The 15,829-nt window shown below is 39.5% G+C and overlaps 1 protein-coding gene across 22 annotated transcripts in view; it reads left to right on the top strand.

Moving 5' to 3' along the window:
• Positions 1-15,829, top strand: part of ABI3BP (ABI family member 3 binding protein) — a 301,592-nt gene that overhangs the window by 72,802 nt on the left and 212,961 nt on the right. For all 22 annotated transcript variants that reach the window (XM_078146663.1, XM_020999893.2, XM_020999891.2 and 19 more), the window contains exon 2: positions 15,465-15,644. In XM_078146663.1, the coding sequence (XP_078002789.1) occupies positions 15,465-15,644 (180 nt within the window). The remainder of the gene's footprint in view (positions 1-15,464; positions 15,645-15,829) is intronic.

Below are 15,829 nucleotides of genomic sequence, written 5' to 3'. Positions count from 1 at the left end.
ATCCAAGTCCTCTTGGATTGACTTCAGAGTCAGTATCCTAGCCTTTGTACCAATCTGTCCATCACTATCAGCTATACCTTGGCAGCCTATATGATTCCCACCCAAATTTTTCTAAAAATCATCTATAAAAAATCTTCTGTGCTGGAAGTCATCTTCTGATTCTTTGTCAATTCTAGAAACTGGAATGGTATTACGTACATAGCAGGCACTTAGTAAATGCTTATTCATTGATTGATATCAGTTCAATGACTGATCCTTTAACTATCCATTTGTTGACCTTTACTTTGCTAAATGTTTGATTTGCCTCGTTTTCTGGTCGTACATATACCTTGATCATGCTTTTTATACTATATCTCACATATGTCACCGATAGGAAGATGCTGCCAACTACTTAAACTCACCCTGTCGATTTCATTGGCCTATGAATCACTTGCAATTGAGTCTTCTGACATTTGTAATTCATAGCCATATAGCATCACTGGTGATGATTGGGTGAGGAGACTGCTGGTATTTAAAAGATGAACCTTTTGAGACAAATAGGAGCACGAGATCACCAAAACACTATGCAATTTCTCAAATGCAACTTAGCATAATCTATTCAATTTTTCAACTCGGTGCATTGTTTATCTGTAGCACCTATCTAATATTTATGTACTGATGGGCTAATACGCTGTCCAGTGAAGAAGAAGAAGAAGAAGAAGAAGAAGAAGAAGAAGAAGAAGAAGAAGAAGAAGAAGAAGAAGAAGAAGAAGAAGAAGATGATGATGATGCTTGACCATCTTGGAGCAACTTTGGCAGTTAGGATTGATAGAACAAGCACATTATTGTGAAATCACAATGATGCTTCTGAGGCAGAATATCTTAGAAAGTAATGTAGATATATCACAGTTTGAGAATTTAAATATAGAAACAGCAAAACGTTATAAGATCCTTGACATTTTCCTACTATAGTGTAATCCCTTCTCCCTTTAAACCTATACAATTATAAAGCTATCATGTCAAATTGGTGTACTGTTCAGTGAATTCTGACTCTATTTCCCCTTGCTTTAAACCAATGAAATATTTTGGATTTATGTAAATTACTCAGTCTGATTCTTTTTTCATGCAGTCTATCTGCATATCATGACATGGGCATTCTTTACACCTTTGGTTTTTCCTATGTGAGTTATTAGGTTGATCTCTCTTGAGTGACTGGATCTCAGTGAAGATATCTTGCATTGTTCCAAGCCTTAAGGCAATGTCAGCTGCAAACAGTAGTGTCTGGAGAACCACTTTCACTAACAATAGAAAATCTCTTTTCTAGTCAGATTTTTCACAGCCTATCTCCCATGATGCTGATGAAGACTTTTGGCAAACCAATGTCTCTATTTTATGCCTTAACTCATACTGATAGGTCTTTTATGAAAATTGTATTTTTAATTTATAGAATAACACTAGTATTTCCGTAACATAGTACAATAAAATGCTATAGATCTTAATGGAAAAATTGCACATTTAAGGTGCATAGCCATATTTATGAGCAAGTCATGGTGGAGTTTTAGAAACCAGTCTAGTAATACTGGAGTTTCTATCAGGTTAGGACCAGAAGCTATCAAACAAAATGAGTCAACCAACCCTAGACTCCCAGATCATATAGCTAGTAAGGATCTGAATTGGGATCTGAAACCAGGTCTCCCTGAAACCAAAGCCAGCCCACCATTCACAACACTATATTGACTTTACATATGCATGTTCCCCTATGGGAGCTACATGTCTATACATTCCTTGGCTTTAAGATATTGCATGCTAGCACCACCAGACTTTTAATAGCTATGGGTTGCTAACTCATGTTTGTGTTTACTGAAACACAATATTTCTTTTGTTCAATTTTCCCCAGGAAACCTAATATGTAGAGATAGACAAGTGTTCATAGCTGAACTATGCTATAAAACAAGTGTCATCTTATTCCTTGACTTAATATCTAACTATTCTTTTCTACTTGAATTCATTTTTCTTGGGTTCTCATGCCATTCAAACACACCTGCAGTTTATGGAGAGAGCCCAAGCACTGTTAGCACTGAGATTAGTGTTATTACTCAGCCCTCTAAATCTGTTGTTTCATCCTATGTTTATTGGAAAAAGTCACTGTTACTTTCAGGACCACCTACCTCTTGCCAAATAATTTAGGGATTATGTTCATCTATGTTAAATCTATAACAAATATTTAGAATGGGCATTTTTATAATCTAGCATTTGGCAGCTTTGAGGAGGTATGAGAGACAGTGTGGCATAGTGTGTGGAGGACTAGCCTTGAACCAAGGAAGACCTGGTTCAAGTCATGCCTCAGATACATACTGGCTGTTTGACCCAGGGCAAGTCCCTTGACTTCCTGGTATCCTACTCAACTCTCTAGAACAGCAGTGGGGAACCTGCATCCTCAAGGCCACATGTGGCCTTCTAGGTCCTCAAGTGTGGCCCTTTGACTGAATAAAAGAATTTGCTCTGTAAAACTTGGACTCAGTCAAGAAAGCACACCTAAGGATCTGGAAGGCCCCAGGTTCCACACCCCTGCTTAGGACTATGAGTTGCAGAGAAGGTGATGACCTGGTTGGCAGAGAGAGTTTTCTCATCTGGAAATTCCCTAGACCAGTGAAATCACAGATCCAGTCCTGATCTCCTTATGATATACACAGTGTCATTTAGAGAGCAGGTGTTAAATGTATAAAGTGTAAATTATCACACTTAAAAATGGGATCCAAATGTCCTGATCTCTTGTTTGATATTTCCAGAAGGAAAGCAGCCAGAGATGGAATTAGGTTAGGCCTCTTCTTTTAGAACAGGGTATTTGCTAGAGCAAAAAGAACATGTTACCACAAATCGGTCTGGCCAGAGTAACTCAATGAAACTGCCCCAGGGATGCACAAAAAGACTCTTGTATTATAAGCAGTTAAATGGCATACTCTTTGTGGCAGTAGCTAGATTCCAAATGACACCTGGACTAAAGGTTTATGGAGGGAAATGAGAGTGAGAACTGTTCTGCCTTCAGGCACATGCCACGGATTTAACAAAAAAGGGAAGACTGATGTCATTAGCACAGCTCTGCCCCTACCTGCTTCTTCTTTCCATAATTTTACACTAAGATTCTCAGAACTTTCTTTGATATATTAAACTTGTCAGCAGAGTGATGGAGGAAAGGCAAAAAACATGGAAAAACTACTGTATCAAATGCTAATAATTCTTCAAAGTAAAGTTTCTGTACAATTAAGGTTTTCACCAGTCCCCAAACTATCATTGAACAGCCTTGGCTTCAGATGTGGATATTCAAGAAGGCCTACTTTCCCCTCCTTGTCCAGTATCAGATACTGAACTAACCTCATCATCACCCTTCCCAGAGTTGTTCCCAGTTCCCCAGGGTCTGATGATCACACACTTTATTCAGGGAGCTGTCCGATCAGAATAGGACAGAAGGCACCTCTGCCCACCCTATCTGTTCCTTCCCAGCAAGCTTCACGGTTTGTGTCAAGATTCTAGGGATCATTGTGAGATCAACTGTCTAGATCAGCGGTAAAGCTCGCTTGTCTCTACCCCACCTCCATAGTAACTCTTCTCTAGTCTCTAGTTTCTCTTTTTTCCCTTTTTGTTCGCTGAGAATCTTTCCCCATTGCAGTGCAAAGGACCTGAGTTTGAGTCTGTTCTCTGACACGTAAACCTATGTGACCTTTTGCAAGTTATATTACTTCTTTGGTCATCAATTTACCCATCTATAAAATGAGGGGATTGGACTAGAGGAGCTCCAAGGTCCCTTATAATTCTCAATCTATGAACGTAGATAGAACGTAGGCTCGTGAAGGGTAGAGGTGGCTTCAAATTTATATTTGTAAGCCTGGGACCTGGCACAGTGCTGTGCACATAGTTTAATAAATATTTGCTGATTGATTAGCTGATGATCCTAAGGAATGAAGGAAGAAGAAGGAAAGGGAGGAGAAGAAAGGAAGGGAAGAAGGGAGGGTGGGAGGCATGTGAAAAGCTCTGGACTAACAACTGGGGATACAAATAGAAAGTCAGAGACAGTCTACTCTCAAGAAATTCACATTCTATTGACAGAGAAAACACATATAGGAAGTTTCTGCTGCAAGTCAGATGGAAAGGTCCCATGATCCTTAGGGTCCAGCAAAGCAGATGTCAATGCATCTTCTTTAATGCCATTTCCATTTATTAAATACATTTTTATATTTAACTACTTGAAAGTGTTAAGGATTTGGTTGATGAGAACTTTTTTCCCCAGTCCATAGCTATGGCTACTGAGGAGCACCTCCCCTTTGGTGGCAGCTGGTCAGTAGGCGGAGGTGGTGATTTAGGGGATATTTATGGTTTGACTCTCTGGCGCATGCTGCCTCCTGTCTCTCCCTTAGTGTGCCTTGCTGCTTCAACTAGGCTGACCTGCCTGCCCTATAGGTGATAGTTAGTTGACAGTTCATGGGGATGGCTGGCCCCTTCTCCAGGGGTTGCTTTTCTGGATGATGGCTTCAGAGGCTAGGCTGGAAGACAAGGAGATAGATATAAGATATGTTGTAGAGTTGGGAATGACAAGAGTTGGCAAATGATTGGGGGGAAAGGGGAGGAAGAGTGTAGAGTCAAGAATTATAGTGATTATAGATGCAACATATTTTATATACATGTGCATATATGCAAAAAAATACATATACTCAGTAGAAAGATGGCCCTGCCATTCAGTAACCACTCTTCCAAACCATTCACCACTTCTTTGATATGCTTGCAAGACTTGTCACTTTCTCAGAAAGTTAAAGATTTCCTTCCAATAGTAGCAGTAGATACAGAACAAATCACCGTCCTCCATCTTCCCTTCTCCCACCACTGAGCCATCTTCAATGGCCAACAATGTTTCTTTTTGGCTGCTTCTAGTGAATTTCCAAATGGATAAGGACTTGACTTATGATTTCATTGGTATAGGGAACTCCCAGGGAAGAGAATTCTCATTGTCAATGTAGGTCAGTACCTTATCTGTCGTCTTAGAGAGTTGCCTAGAATACTGAGAAATTAAGTGATTTGCTTATGGTCACATATCCATATGTCAGAAGCAGGATTTGAACTCAGGTCATTCTGGCTCCCAAGATGACTATTCACTAAGCCAGGGTGACTTACCCATGTTAACATATTCAGTTTATGTCATAGAAAGGACTTGAACCCAGGTCTTTCTAGCTCTCTAGTTTTTAATGAAAACAGCTAATTAAGATGAGAAAATCTCAATTAATTAATCATATTCATATAGTACATCAATGCTTGCAAAGGATTTTGCTTATAAGAATTATATGTGGTAAGAGAAACAAATATTATTATCCCAAAATTATAGACAAGGCAAGTGAAGCTCATAGAAGCAAAGGGATTTGCACATGTTCATGTGGTTTCCCAGATGTTATTTAAACTCAATTCACCTGACTCCAAGTTTATTGTACTCAATTTACTTCAAATGGGGGTGAGCATCTAAAAATAAAAAGCCAGAATGACTAATGAATCTATAGACGTGTCTATCCACTGGGCACCAAAGAAAAGGCATCTATCCTAGTCACTCTCTTTTGGCTAATTTCTAGTTGGTTATTTAAAAGGTTTACTTGCCCTAAATTGATGTATTTAGAACGGACATTAGCTCCCTTTGTTTAGCCATAAAGTAGGAAACGTATACTCTGTCCTTTGTTTTGAAATCAGTAGATTAAAAGTAGCTGAATTACCTATGAGTAAAGACCATCTCTCTCTTTTTTGAATCCAGAATCCAACTGTCAAAGAAAATAAGAATTACGTACATGAAAGCATTACTAGACTTCTTCATTGCACTGATTACATAATAATAATAGGTTATAATTAATACCATGGGATATGGTATTAAGCGCTATAAGAAATCAAGATAAGAGATTTTTTTTTGTATTTTTTTTGGTCCAAAGTATAGTAAGATCTCTATCCTTAGACTAGCCATGTGACTCTAGAACAATTGACTTAACCTCTATCTGCCTCAGTTTCTCCATCTGTAAAATGGATAATAATAGCACCTACTTCCCAGGATTGTTCTGTGGATTAAGCTCTTTGTAAACCTTAGGGAACAACACAAATGTTAGCCATTATTCATATTAGTACTATTGTTATACTTTTGCCTGGATTGTTACAATAGCCTGCTAATTGGTTCCCCTGCCTCCTGTCTCCCTTCACCAACCGTCCTCTATACAGTTGCCAAATTGATTTTCCTAAAGCACAGGTCTCATCATGTCATTCCCCTCAAAAAATTGTGGTGGTTCCCTTTTGCTTTTAGGACTAGACATAAACTCCTTTGTTTGGCATTTAAAGCCCTTTATATCATAGCCCCAATCTACCTTTCCAACCTTATTACTCAGAATTCCTCTGTAAGTACTCTGAGGTTCAGCCAAATTGGCCTTTTTACTGTTCCTGACACATAGCGTTCCATCACCCCTTCCTGGCACCCCTCCATGCCTGTAATAGCCTCCCTCCTCACCTCTGCCTTGGAATCCCTTATTTTTTTTTATTTAAAACTCAACACAAGGCCCACCTTAGACATGAAACCTTTCCTGATCCCCCAGCTATTAGTATTCTCCTACCCCAATTACCTGATGTTTATTTTGTGTCTCCTCATCAACACCCACGTTGTCTCACCCAATAGAATGTAAGCTCCCTTCAAGGACAGAAATGGATTTGCTTTTGTCTTTGTATCGCCAATGCCCAAGACAATACCTGGCAAATAATAAACACTGCATGGATTGACCTCATTCTCAGAATATAGGAAGCATATAAATGTGTTCTAGAAAAGCAGAATCATTGAATACTAATCATAATAATGTCAGTGTGAATTAATTAAAATTTATGAAGACTTGAGGATAGTTTCTGAATCAGATGTAGCAGCTAGGCTGCATGGTGGATACAGTACCGGTCCTGGAGTCAGGAAGACTCATCCTCCTCACTTCAAATCTGGCCTCAGACACTTACTAGCTGCGGGACAATGGGAAAGTCACTTAACCCTGTTTGCCTCCGTTTCTGCATCTGTAAAATGAGCTAGAGAAAGAAATGGCAAACTACTGCAGTATCTTTGCCAAGAAAACCCCAAATGGGGTCGTGAAGAGACGGACACAACTGAAAAATGACTGAACAACAAAGCAACAACTAAATGAGACATCATGTAAAAAACTGGCATTAGTCAATAAGCCTTTATTAACCGTTTAACTAGGTGCCAGTCATTGTGCTAAGTTGTGAGGATACAAAGAAAGTCAAAAGCACAGTCCCTGCCCTCAAGGAGCTTGCATTCTAATGGAGGAGACAACATGTAAGTAAATAGGCATATATAAAAGATAAATTTAGAGTAGAGGGGAGGCAATGTTTGGGAGAAACCCCTTCAGCTGAGGGATTGGGAAAATCCTCCTAAAGAAGGTGAGATTTGAGTTGAGACTTGAAGTAAGCCCAGGAAGGCAGGAAGCAGATTTGAGAATGGAATGTATTCCACATATGTGAGATACAAGTAAGTGGGTGGGAGATGAAGGGTTGAGTTCAAGGAATGACAAGTTGGTCATTGTAGTTGGATTATAGACTTCTTGGATGGGAATAAAGTATAAGAAGACTGGAAAGATAGGAAAAGTCTGTTCAATGAAGAGCATTAAATGCCAGATAGGAATTTTATATTTGGTTCTGTAGATACTAGGAACTACTTGAGTTTACTGAGTGGGATGACTGGGTTAAACCTACACTTTATTCATTTATTTATTTGGGCTGGGCAATGGGGTTAAGTGACTTGCCCATGGTCACACAGCTAGTAAGTGTTTTGTGTCTGAGGCTGGATTTGAACTCAGATCCTCCTGACTCCAGGGCTGGTTCTCTATCTACTGCACCACCTACCTGCCCCAAACCTACCCTTTAGAAAAATGACCTTGGTAGCTGAGTGCAGGATGGATTGGGATGGGAAAAGAGGTGAGGCAGGAGGACCAACTAGAAGGCTATGGCAATTGTCCGTTGAGAAGAGCTTTCATAACCCTTTTTAGTCCTCATCCTTTATGACTCCTCTACTGTATTTGACACTGTTGACTAGTTTTTCCTCAAAGACACTCTTTTCTCTGTGGATATTCATGACTGTTGTGTTCTGATTTTTCTCCTGTCTGTCAGACTTATCCTTTTCAATCTCCTTTGCTGGCTCATCATTCATTTGACACCCATCCAGCTGTAGTTGTTCCTCAAGGTTGTCTTATGCCCTATCCTCTTTTTACTCTATACGATCTTACTTGGTGATCTCATCAGTTTCCATGGGTTCAATGATCTCTTTGAAGATGATTCTCAGATTTTATATCCAGCCCTAGTCTTTCTCCTGAGCTCCAAGAACCTGTTGGACATCTTAGACTAGATATCCTGTAGGCTACTCAAGCTCAGTAAGTCCAAAACGGGACTCATATTTTCCTCCTAAATTCTTTCCTTTTCCTAACTCCTTTATTATTATTGAAGGCAACATCATCTTCAGTCTCTTAGGTTCAAAAACTCTTTGTCATCCTCTACTCCTCTCTTGCCCAGTATCAAATCAGCTATCAGATTTTGTCATTTCTTTCTCTATAACAGCTCTCATATCTGTCTCCTTCTCTCACATGAATTGTTACAAAAACCTCCTAATGTTCACCCTGCCTCAAGACTCTCTCCCCTCTAATCCATCTTCCACTCAGTTGCCAAGGTGATTTTTCTCTCCCATGCTCAATAAATTCCAATGGCCCCTATTGCCTGTAGAACCAAATATACCTCCCTTATTTGACACATAAATATCTTCACCTCTTGGCCCCTTCCTATCTTTCGAATTTTCTTCCACTCCAGTCTCCTCCATGCTCTCTATGATCCAGGCCAGCATCAAAGAAAGTGCTGAGCTCTGTGAGTGAAGCAGAATTAGAGTAGCTCAAAAGAATCATGAGATGCACAAATTTAGAGACATCTCCACTCCAAATGTTCATATGGACTATTTGTGCCAACCTGTGGTAGAGCCTTCTGAGCTTAGATTGGTCTGATCAACCACCATCAGACACACTGTACTTTGACCCCAATATAGTGATGTCATTTTAGTCCTCTTCAAGAAGGAAAAACAACAACTAACCAGAAGATGGGGAAGGGGGACAAAGAGGGAGAGGGAGAGTATTCAAGATGTTCTTGTTGCTCCAATAAAAATGGGAAAAGAAGAAAAAAAACCTAGAAGAAGATAACTTCAGAAGTGCTATGCATGACTTCCCTAGTGTATTCTATCTAGTTAAGTCCCATATAACTGCCTAGCCCATTCTTTGAAGTTCTATATAGCCTCTCTGGAGATTAGAAACAAAGGATATCTGATGGTGCTATCCTTTTTTAAGGTGACAACAGAAGGTCATCTCTGTAATTCAGTCATGACTTTTCCCAAGAGTTTTGTTGTGCGTAAGGCTGAGAGGAAAACTAGGGGGACAGGAGAGAGGTTTATATTACTAGGTTTCAATCAACCATGATAATAACAGTTATATTTACAAGGCACTTTCTCCATAAGCATTATCACCTTCATTTTATTGAGGAAACTGAGACCCAGGAGGTAACTTGCCCCAAATCACACAACTACTAAGGATCAAAGCCAGGACTTGAACCTGGGACTCAAGTCTGAGTCCAAATTTTTTTTCTAATATATTACACTGACATATTAGGGTAGTATGTTTGTTGAAAAGTATACTGAATCTGGAATCAGGAGACCAGAGTTAAAATCCTAGTTCAAACAATCACTTAGCTACATTATCTTGGGTAAATTACTTTCTATCCCTGGGTCTCATTTTTTTTTCTTTGTAAAATGGGTATTATACTACTCACATTAGCTGCCTCTCCCCATTGGTATGGGGGAAGTGTTTTGTAAACCTTAAATTACTTTGTAAAAATGATTTATAATTATAACTGCCAAGGGTAGTTAGGCAAGTTGGCTCTTGGTAGCAGAGGATTTCCCTGATCTCAGGATGCCACTTGTTTATACTCAGAGCAAAGAAGTAGAAAGAAAATGTATCAAGAGAAACTCATAAGGGCCAAGGGACTGGGGAAACTTCTGACCTGCCAAAAAGTCAGCTACTTTTATTGATATGGATTAAATGAAATGGATGTAGTCTGAAGCCTTTGTGACCCAGATCATCACGTTCTCTATATGGGCCATCAGATGCTACAAGGATTAGATAACATGACCTCCCAATGCTGATACATTTTAAATGTGAGTTGGGCCCTTCCTGACTGAGCTGGTTGTTGACACCAGCTGCTAGGGAGAGGCACCATGGTTTAAGCCCTGTACAAAGGAAATGTAATCACTTCCTCACTGTTTGTGTGATGGCTGATTATGGCATCAATTTTCCTCATGCTGCACAGCCATCATTTAATCTTTCCCAAGGGAAAGACTGATGTAGCAATACCATCAGAGTCTTTGGACTGTTGTGATGACAGACATGATGTTGCCTTTTATTCAAGAGCCACTATAATTGATTTAATCTTTTTTGCGAGTTTCTTTAAGCCAGGGGTGGGGAACCTGTGACCTCCAGGTCACATGTGGCCCTCTAGGTCCTCAAGTGTGGTCCTTTCACTGAATCCAAACTTCACAGCACAGGTCCCCTTAGTAAAAGGATTTGTTTTGTAAAACTTGGACTCAGTCAAAAGGTTGCCCCCAAGGACCTAGAAGCCACATATGGCCCTGAGGCTGCAGGTTCCCTACCTCTGCTTAAGACTTTCTTTCAGATATAGTGGAGAGAAGCTGATTCAGTCACCTTAAAGGATATCAAAGCACAAAGTCCTAGATCTGCTCCAAAACATGAAGTAGCACTGATTAACAGTACCTAATTGGCTACACTGTGCATGCCCAAACCACCCACAAACTAGACATATCACTGGGTGTGGGAATGTTGCCTTTGGTTTATGGAGTGCACTATTTGAAGGATAAATCATCTTGACGGTGAGAGTCTGCTGATATGAAAGTAAAGGATAAGCAAGAAAAATCTATTTAGATGCTAAAGTTTCAAGTTTTGACGCCTTGTGTCACTGTTAAGATAATGTTCAAGTTCCCAGTGTAATAGAGCCAGGAAATTCAGTATATATGGAGATAGAAAACAGGCTAGCAGTTTTCAAAGTCTTTAAGTTCTAATCCCAGCTCTATCCCTTAATCATGTGTAGTATGGTATAATAGTGATAACAACCTTTTATGTATCTCTTAAAGGGTTACAAAAAACTTTCTTTACAAGAACCTTATGAAGTAATGCAAATACTACTATTCCCATGTTACAGATAAAAACTCAGGGGGCTTACTCAAGTCATATAGCTATGAATGACAAAAGAAGGATTTGAATCCAGGTCCTTTCTTCTTGCGTGAGACAGATAGATAGATAGATAGATAGATAGATAGATAGATAGATAGATAGACAGATAATAGATGATGGATAGAGAATTTATTAAGCACTTTATATGTGCCAGGCAGTATACTAAGAGCTGGGGACACAAATAGAAGCAAGTGAGACAGTATCTGCCCTCAAGGAGCTTATATTATAGTGAGGGAAGATAACAAATAAAGGGAGGGAAGGGAGCTGGGGAAGGACCAGATTAGTGTAGAAATGGCCATGAAATGGAGAAGAGGACCTGGGTCCTGGAAAAATATGGCAAAAGCTCTCACCTATCAGAGTCAAGGCACCCAGGGACAGAGTACAAGGCTCTGGTGGGTGAGAGATGGCTGAAAAACAGATGACATCATGGGAAGATTGCCAGGAAATATGGTGGAGTGCTTGGTCCCTGATAAAGACAAAATGGTGAGCGCTGAACTTGGAATCTGGAAACTATGATACTAATTAATCCCATATGTGACATTAGGAAAGTCACTTCCCGACTCTGGCTCTCAGTTCCTCATATGTCAAATGCAAGAGTTGGTTTATATGTTGTGTTTAAGGTCCCTTCCAATTCTAAAGTTTTAAGATTTCAGAGATGCCTTTTAGTACGTCCAAACTTTGTTTTTTCCTCTGTGGTTGATACTTTTAGGAACAGCAACTCATCTCACAGGCTTACAAGACATTAAGTGGCTTTTCCAAAAACATAGTGCTAGTTTTGAGACATGAAAGGCTAATAAAAATTATAATCAAGTGCTTGGTAAATACAGAATTCTTTGCAAAGGCAAAGTAATTATAACTGAAGATGAGCAACACAACTCAGGCATCTAAAGTATGGAAGGATTAGCCAAGACCCTTGGCTCCGTGAGCAGGCCTACACTATCAAAGAATGAAGTCATAAATCAGACAACCCTTTTGCTTGCCTTGGTGCGTCAGAATGAATTAACAAATGGATTGTTAGATGGATGGAAAACCACTTATTAAGCACTATGCTAAGTATGAATACAAACAAAATCGAGACAACCTATGCTTTCAAGGAGTTCAAATTCTAAGAGAGGAAGGTACAATAACAAAACAGATGATAATGTATCTTCCTTAATATAATTTCCATTAATAAGACTATATCTATTTCTTTTTTTGGTCATTGGACATCACTGAGGACTTTGGGAGTGAGAACTTTTTTTCCCCAATGATATTTTAGTAGTAGTAGCTGCTGGGGACAAAAGTTACCTGGTAATATCTTAGAAAGGGGTTACTTCCTTGGTTAATGGCTACAGCACTGGGCTAGAAGGAGGGCTGATAGTCTGGGGTCCCTGCTATTCCTGGTACTTTGGGGCCTAGGGTCCTGGGCTATCAAGTTCAAGGCTAGGTGGCACAGTGCATAGACCTCTGGAGTTAGAGTCAGAAAGACCTGCATTCAAATCCCATCTCAATTGTATAGTACCTGTGTGATTCTAAGCAAGTCAGTGAACCTGCCTGCCTCAGTTTTTTCATCTATAAAACAGGGACACTAAGAGTTTTTACTTCACAGGGTTGTTGTGATGGTCAAAGGAGATAACAAAGGTAAACCACTTTGCAAACATTAAATGCAGCTATTACTATTATTAAGGTCTGAAGGGAGGTGGTGATAGAGATTGTAGGAACGGTTGATTTTCTTGGCACACTCTGCCTTCTGTCTCTCCTTCATGGTGATTTGCTGCTTTAGCTCAGCTGCCTAGCTTGCCCTGTGGGTGGCAATTAATTGACACTTGCTGGGGCTGACTGGCCCCTTCTCCACATCCTCCTTTCTAAGGAAGGAAGTGACTGGGAATTACCACCATAAGCTACTGTTAACCATAAACAATATGGTACATACTTGGTGTCCAAAGATCTTGGTTTCACTCCTGGTTCTGCTACTTATTACCTTATGAACTTGACTTCACTAGAAATCTGAGGGGCTTAAGTTTATTCATCTGAAGGCATCTAGGTATTGTGGTGGATAGAATGTTGGAGTAAGACCTGAGTTCAAATCTAGACTCAGACATTTACTAGCTCGATGACGTTGGACGAGTCTCTTCAAAGCTCTCAACTATCAGCTCTCACCAATCCCTGGCCTCAGTTTCCTTACCTGTAAAATGCAGGCAGTAATAGCACCTATGTCCCAGGGGTTTATGTGGATAAAATGAGATAATATTTGTAAAGTACTTTGCAAACCTTAAAATGAGATATATACTTGTGTGTATATATACATCTATGTATATATACAACATACATATATGTATATGTACACACATGCATATGTGTGTGTGTGTGTGTATATATATATATATATATATATATATATATATATATATATACACATACACAACATATAGTGCTAACTATAGCTACTATCTATAGAATGCGAAGGTTGATTGGATAATCTCTAAGGTCAAAAAGAACATGTTCTGTGGGGCGATGTAATTGTAGCCCCCTCAGTACCCAGAGACAATGTTCACAAAACACATTGCGAACTTTAAGGAACTACATAAATGTAAGTTACCATGATCGTTGCTGTTAGGATATAACTCAGAGATCAAGTTAAAAACAGGGTGGAATGGGCCAATGGGTGAACCAATAGACAGGGGTGAAAAAGGAAGAAAGAAAAATAACTGAAAAATCAAAAGGAATACGAAGTGATAAAGAAAACATCCAATTTCCTTCCTCGTCTCTCTTCTGTGCCATTCCAAAAGGGCTGGGCAATGGGGTAGGATCAAGGGAGGGTGAGTCTGCTAGGAGTAGATCAGCTAGGTATGGGAACTCGCAAGTAGCAACATAGAATTTAAATTACCTTCACTCTCACTCAGAAAGCATATAAAATGAGACTCTCAACCAGTTGGGGATGCTTGGAATCCCACAGCACTTCTCACCAGATTAAGTTTATCCTTGAATTCTTATCACCACTGCCATAGCCTACAGCTTTCCATTTCTTGACAGAAGACTGCCTTATGGTGTCTGACACTACCCTCCCCTGCCCGAGGGCAGTGTGATGTAGAAGAAAGAACGCCAAACTTCCATTTAAATCTTGCCTCAGACATTTACTACCTTAATTCCTTCCCTCTATCATTATCCCCAATTTATCCTTTATATATCTTGTTCATACACTGTCATTTGCATGTTGTCTCTCGGTTAGACTGTAAGCTTCTTGAGAGCAGGAACTTCCTTTTGCCTTCCTTTGTATCTCCAGCTTTTAGCATAGTGCCAGGTACAGAGTAGGTGCTTAATATGTGCTAGTTGACAAACTGACTATATGACTTTAGGCGAGTAGCTTTTCTGGGTCTCAGGTTCCTCATTTGTAAAGTGATGGGTTGGAATGGATAACCTTTAAAGTCTCTTCTAAGACTTACATGAACTGATACAAAGTGAAATAAGCAGAACATTGTATACCGTAACAGCAATATTATACAGTGAAGGATTGTGAATGATTTAGCTATTCTCAGCAAGATAATCCCAAAGAACTAATGATATAGCATACATACTATCTGCCTCCAGAGAAAGAACTGGTGCTGTCTGAATACAGACTGAAGCATGCTCTTTCTTTCCTCTTTCCTCCCTTCCTTTGCTTCTTTCCTTCTTTCTTTCCTTCCTTCCCTTCCTTCCTTCATTTCTTCTTTCCTTTCCTTCTTCTTGTTCATGTCTTCTCGTACAAAATGACTAATGTGGAAATGTTTTACATGATTGAATATATAACCTATACCAGATTGCTTACTGTCTCAGGGAGAAGAGAGGGGAGGGGAGAGAGGGAGGGAGGGATAGAATTTGAAGTCAAAACTTAAAAAAAAGAAATAACAAATGTTAAAAATTGTTTTATATGTAAGTGGGGGAAAAGATAAAATATTACTTAAAAAATAAAGTCTCTTCTACTTTTAGTCTATGACCTTAGAATTAGTTGCATTTTAGCAATTTCTCTGGAAAGTGTTTGGAAACAGTTTCTGGTTGGCTCTGAGTAAACAATGCCGCCTGCTTACTCTTCATAAACACAACTCAACTCATTTTTTGGTTCCCAGTTTTCACAGGAGTCCAAAAAGGGGTTAAAATAATACCTGTCCCATTCTTTCTCCTCACCTTCAGGTAAAAAGCCAAGCCTGAAAGTCTACATCAATACCACAGGCGACTCCATTCTCATGAAGTTTCTTCGTCCAGATCCAAACACCAAACTAGAAGGTTTTGTCTTGGGATATGGTAGCAATTCACATTCCAACCAATACTTCCCATTGCCTGCAGAAGGGAAGTCATCTGAGGCGGAAGTTGGTAAGACAATTGGCATCTGAGGGTGGAGGGGAAGGGTGGTAGAGGGGTAATGGTAATCATCTAATTTGAAAACCAGAAAGTCGAGTAACATTTAAAAAAAAATCTGTCTAGCACAGAAATGACGATCAAATTCACAGATCATCTTCATGACTATCACAATTGTTTTATTCGTAGTTCTTCAACAT

The sequence above is a fragment of the Phascolarctos cinereus genome, unplaced genomic scaffold (assembly GCF_003287225.1).
Source record: "Phascolarctos cinereus isolate Bilbo 61053 unplaced genomic scaffold, phaCin_HiC Scaffold_726;HRSCAF=1367, whole genome shotgun sequence".
Lineage (NCBI taxonomy): Eukaryota > Metazoa > Chordata > Mammalia > Diprotodontia > Phascolarctidae > Phascolarctos > Phascolarctos cinereus.
The sequence above is the reverse complement of the archived record's forward strand: the minus strand, read 5'-3'. Positions and strand labels throughout refer to the sequence as shown.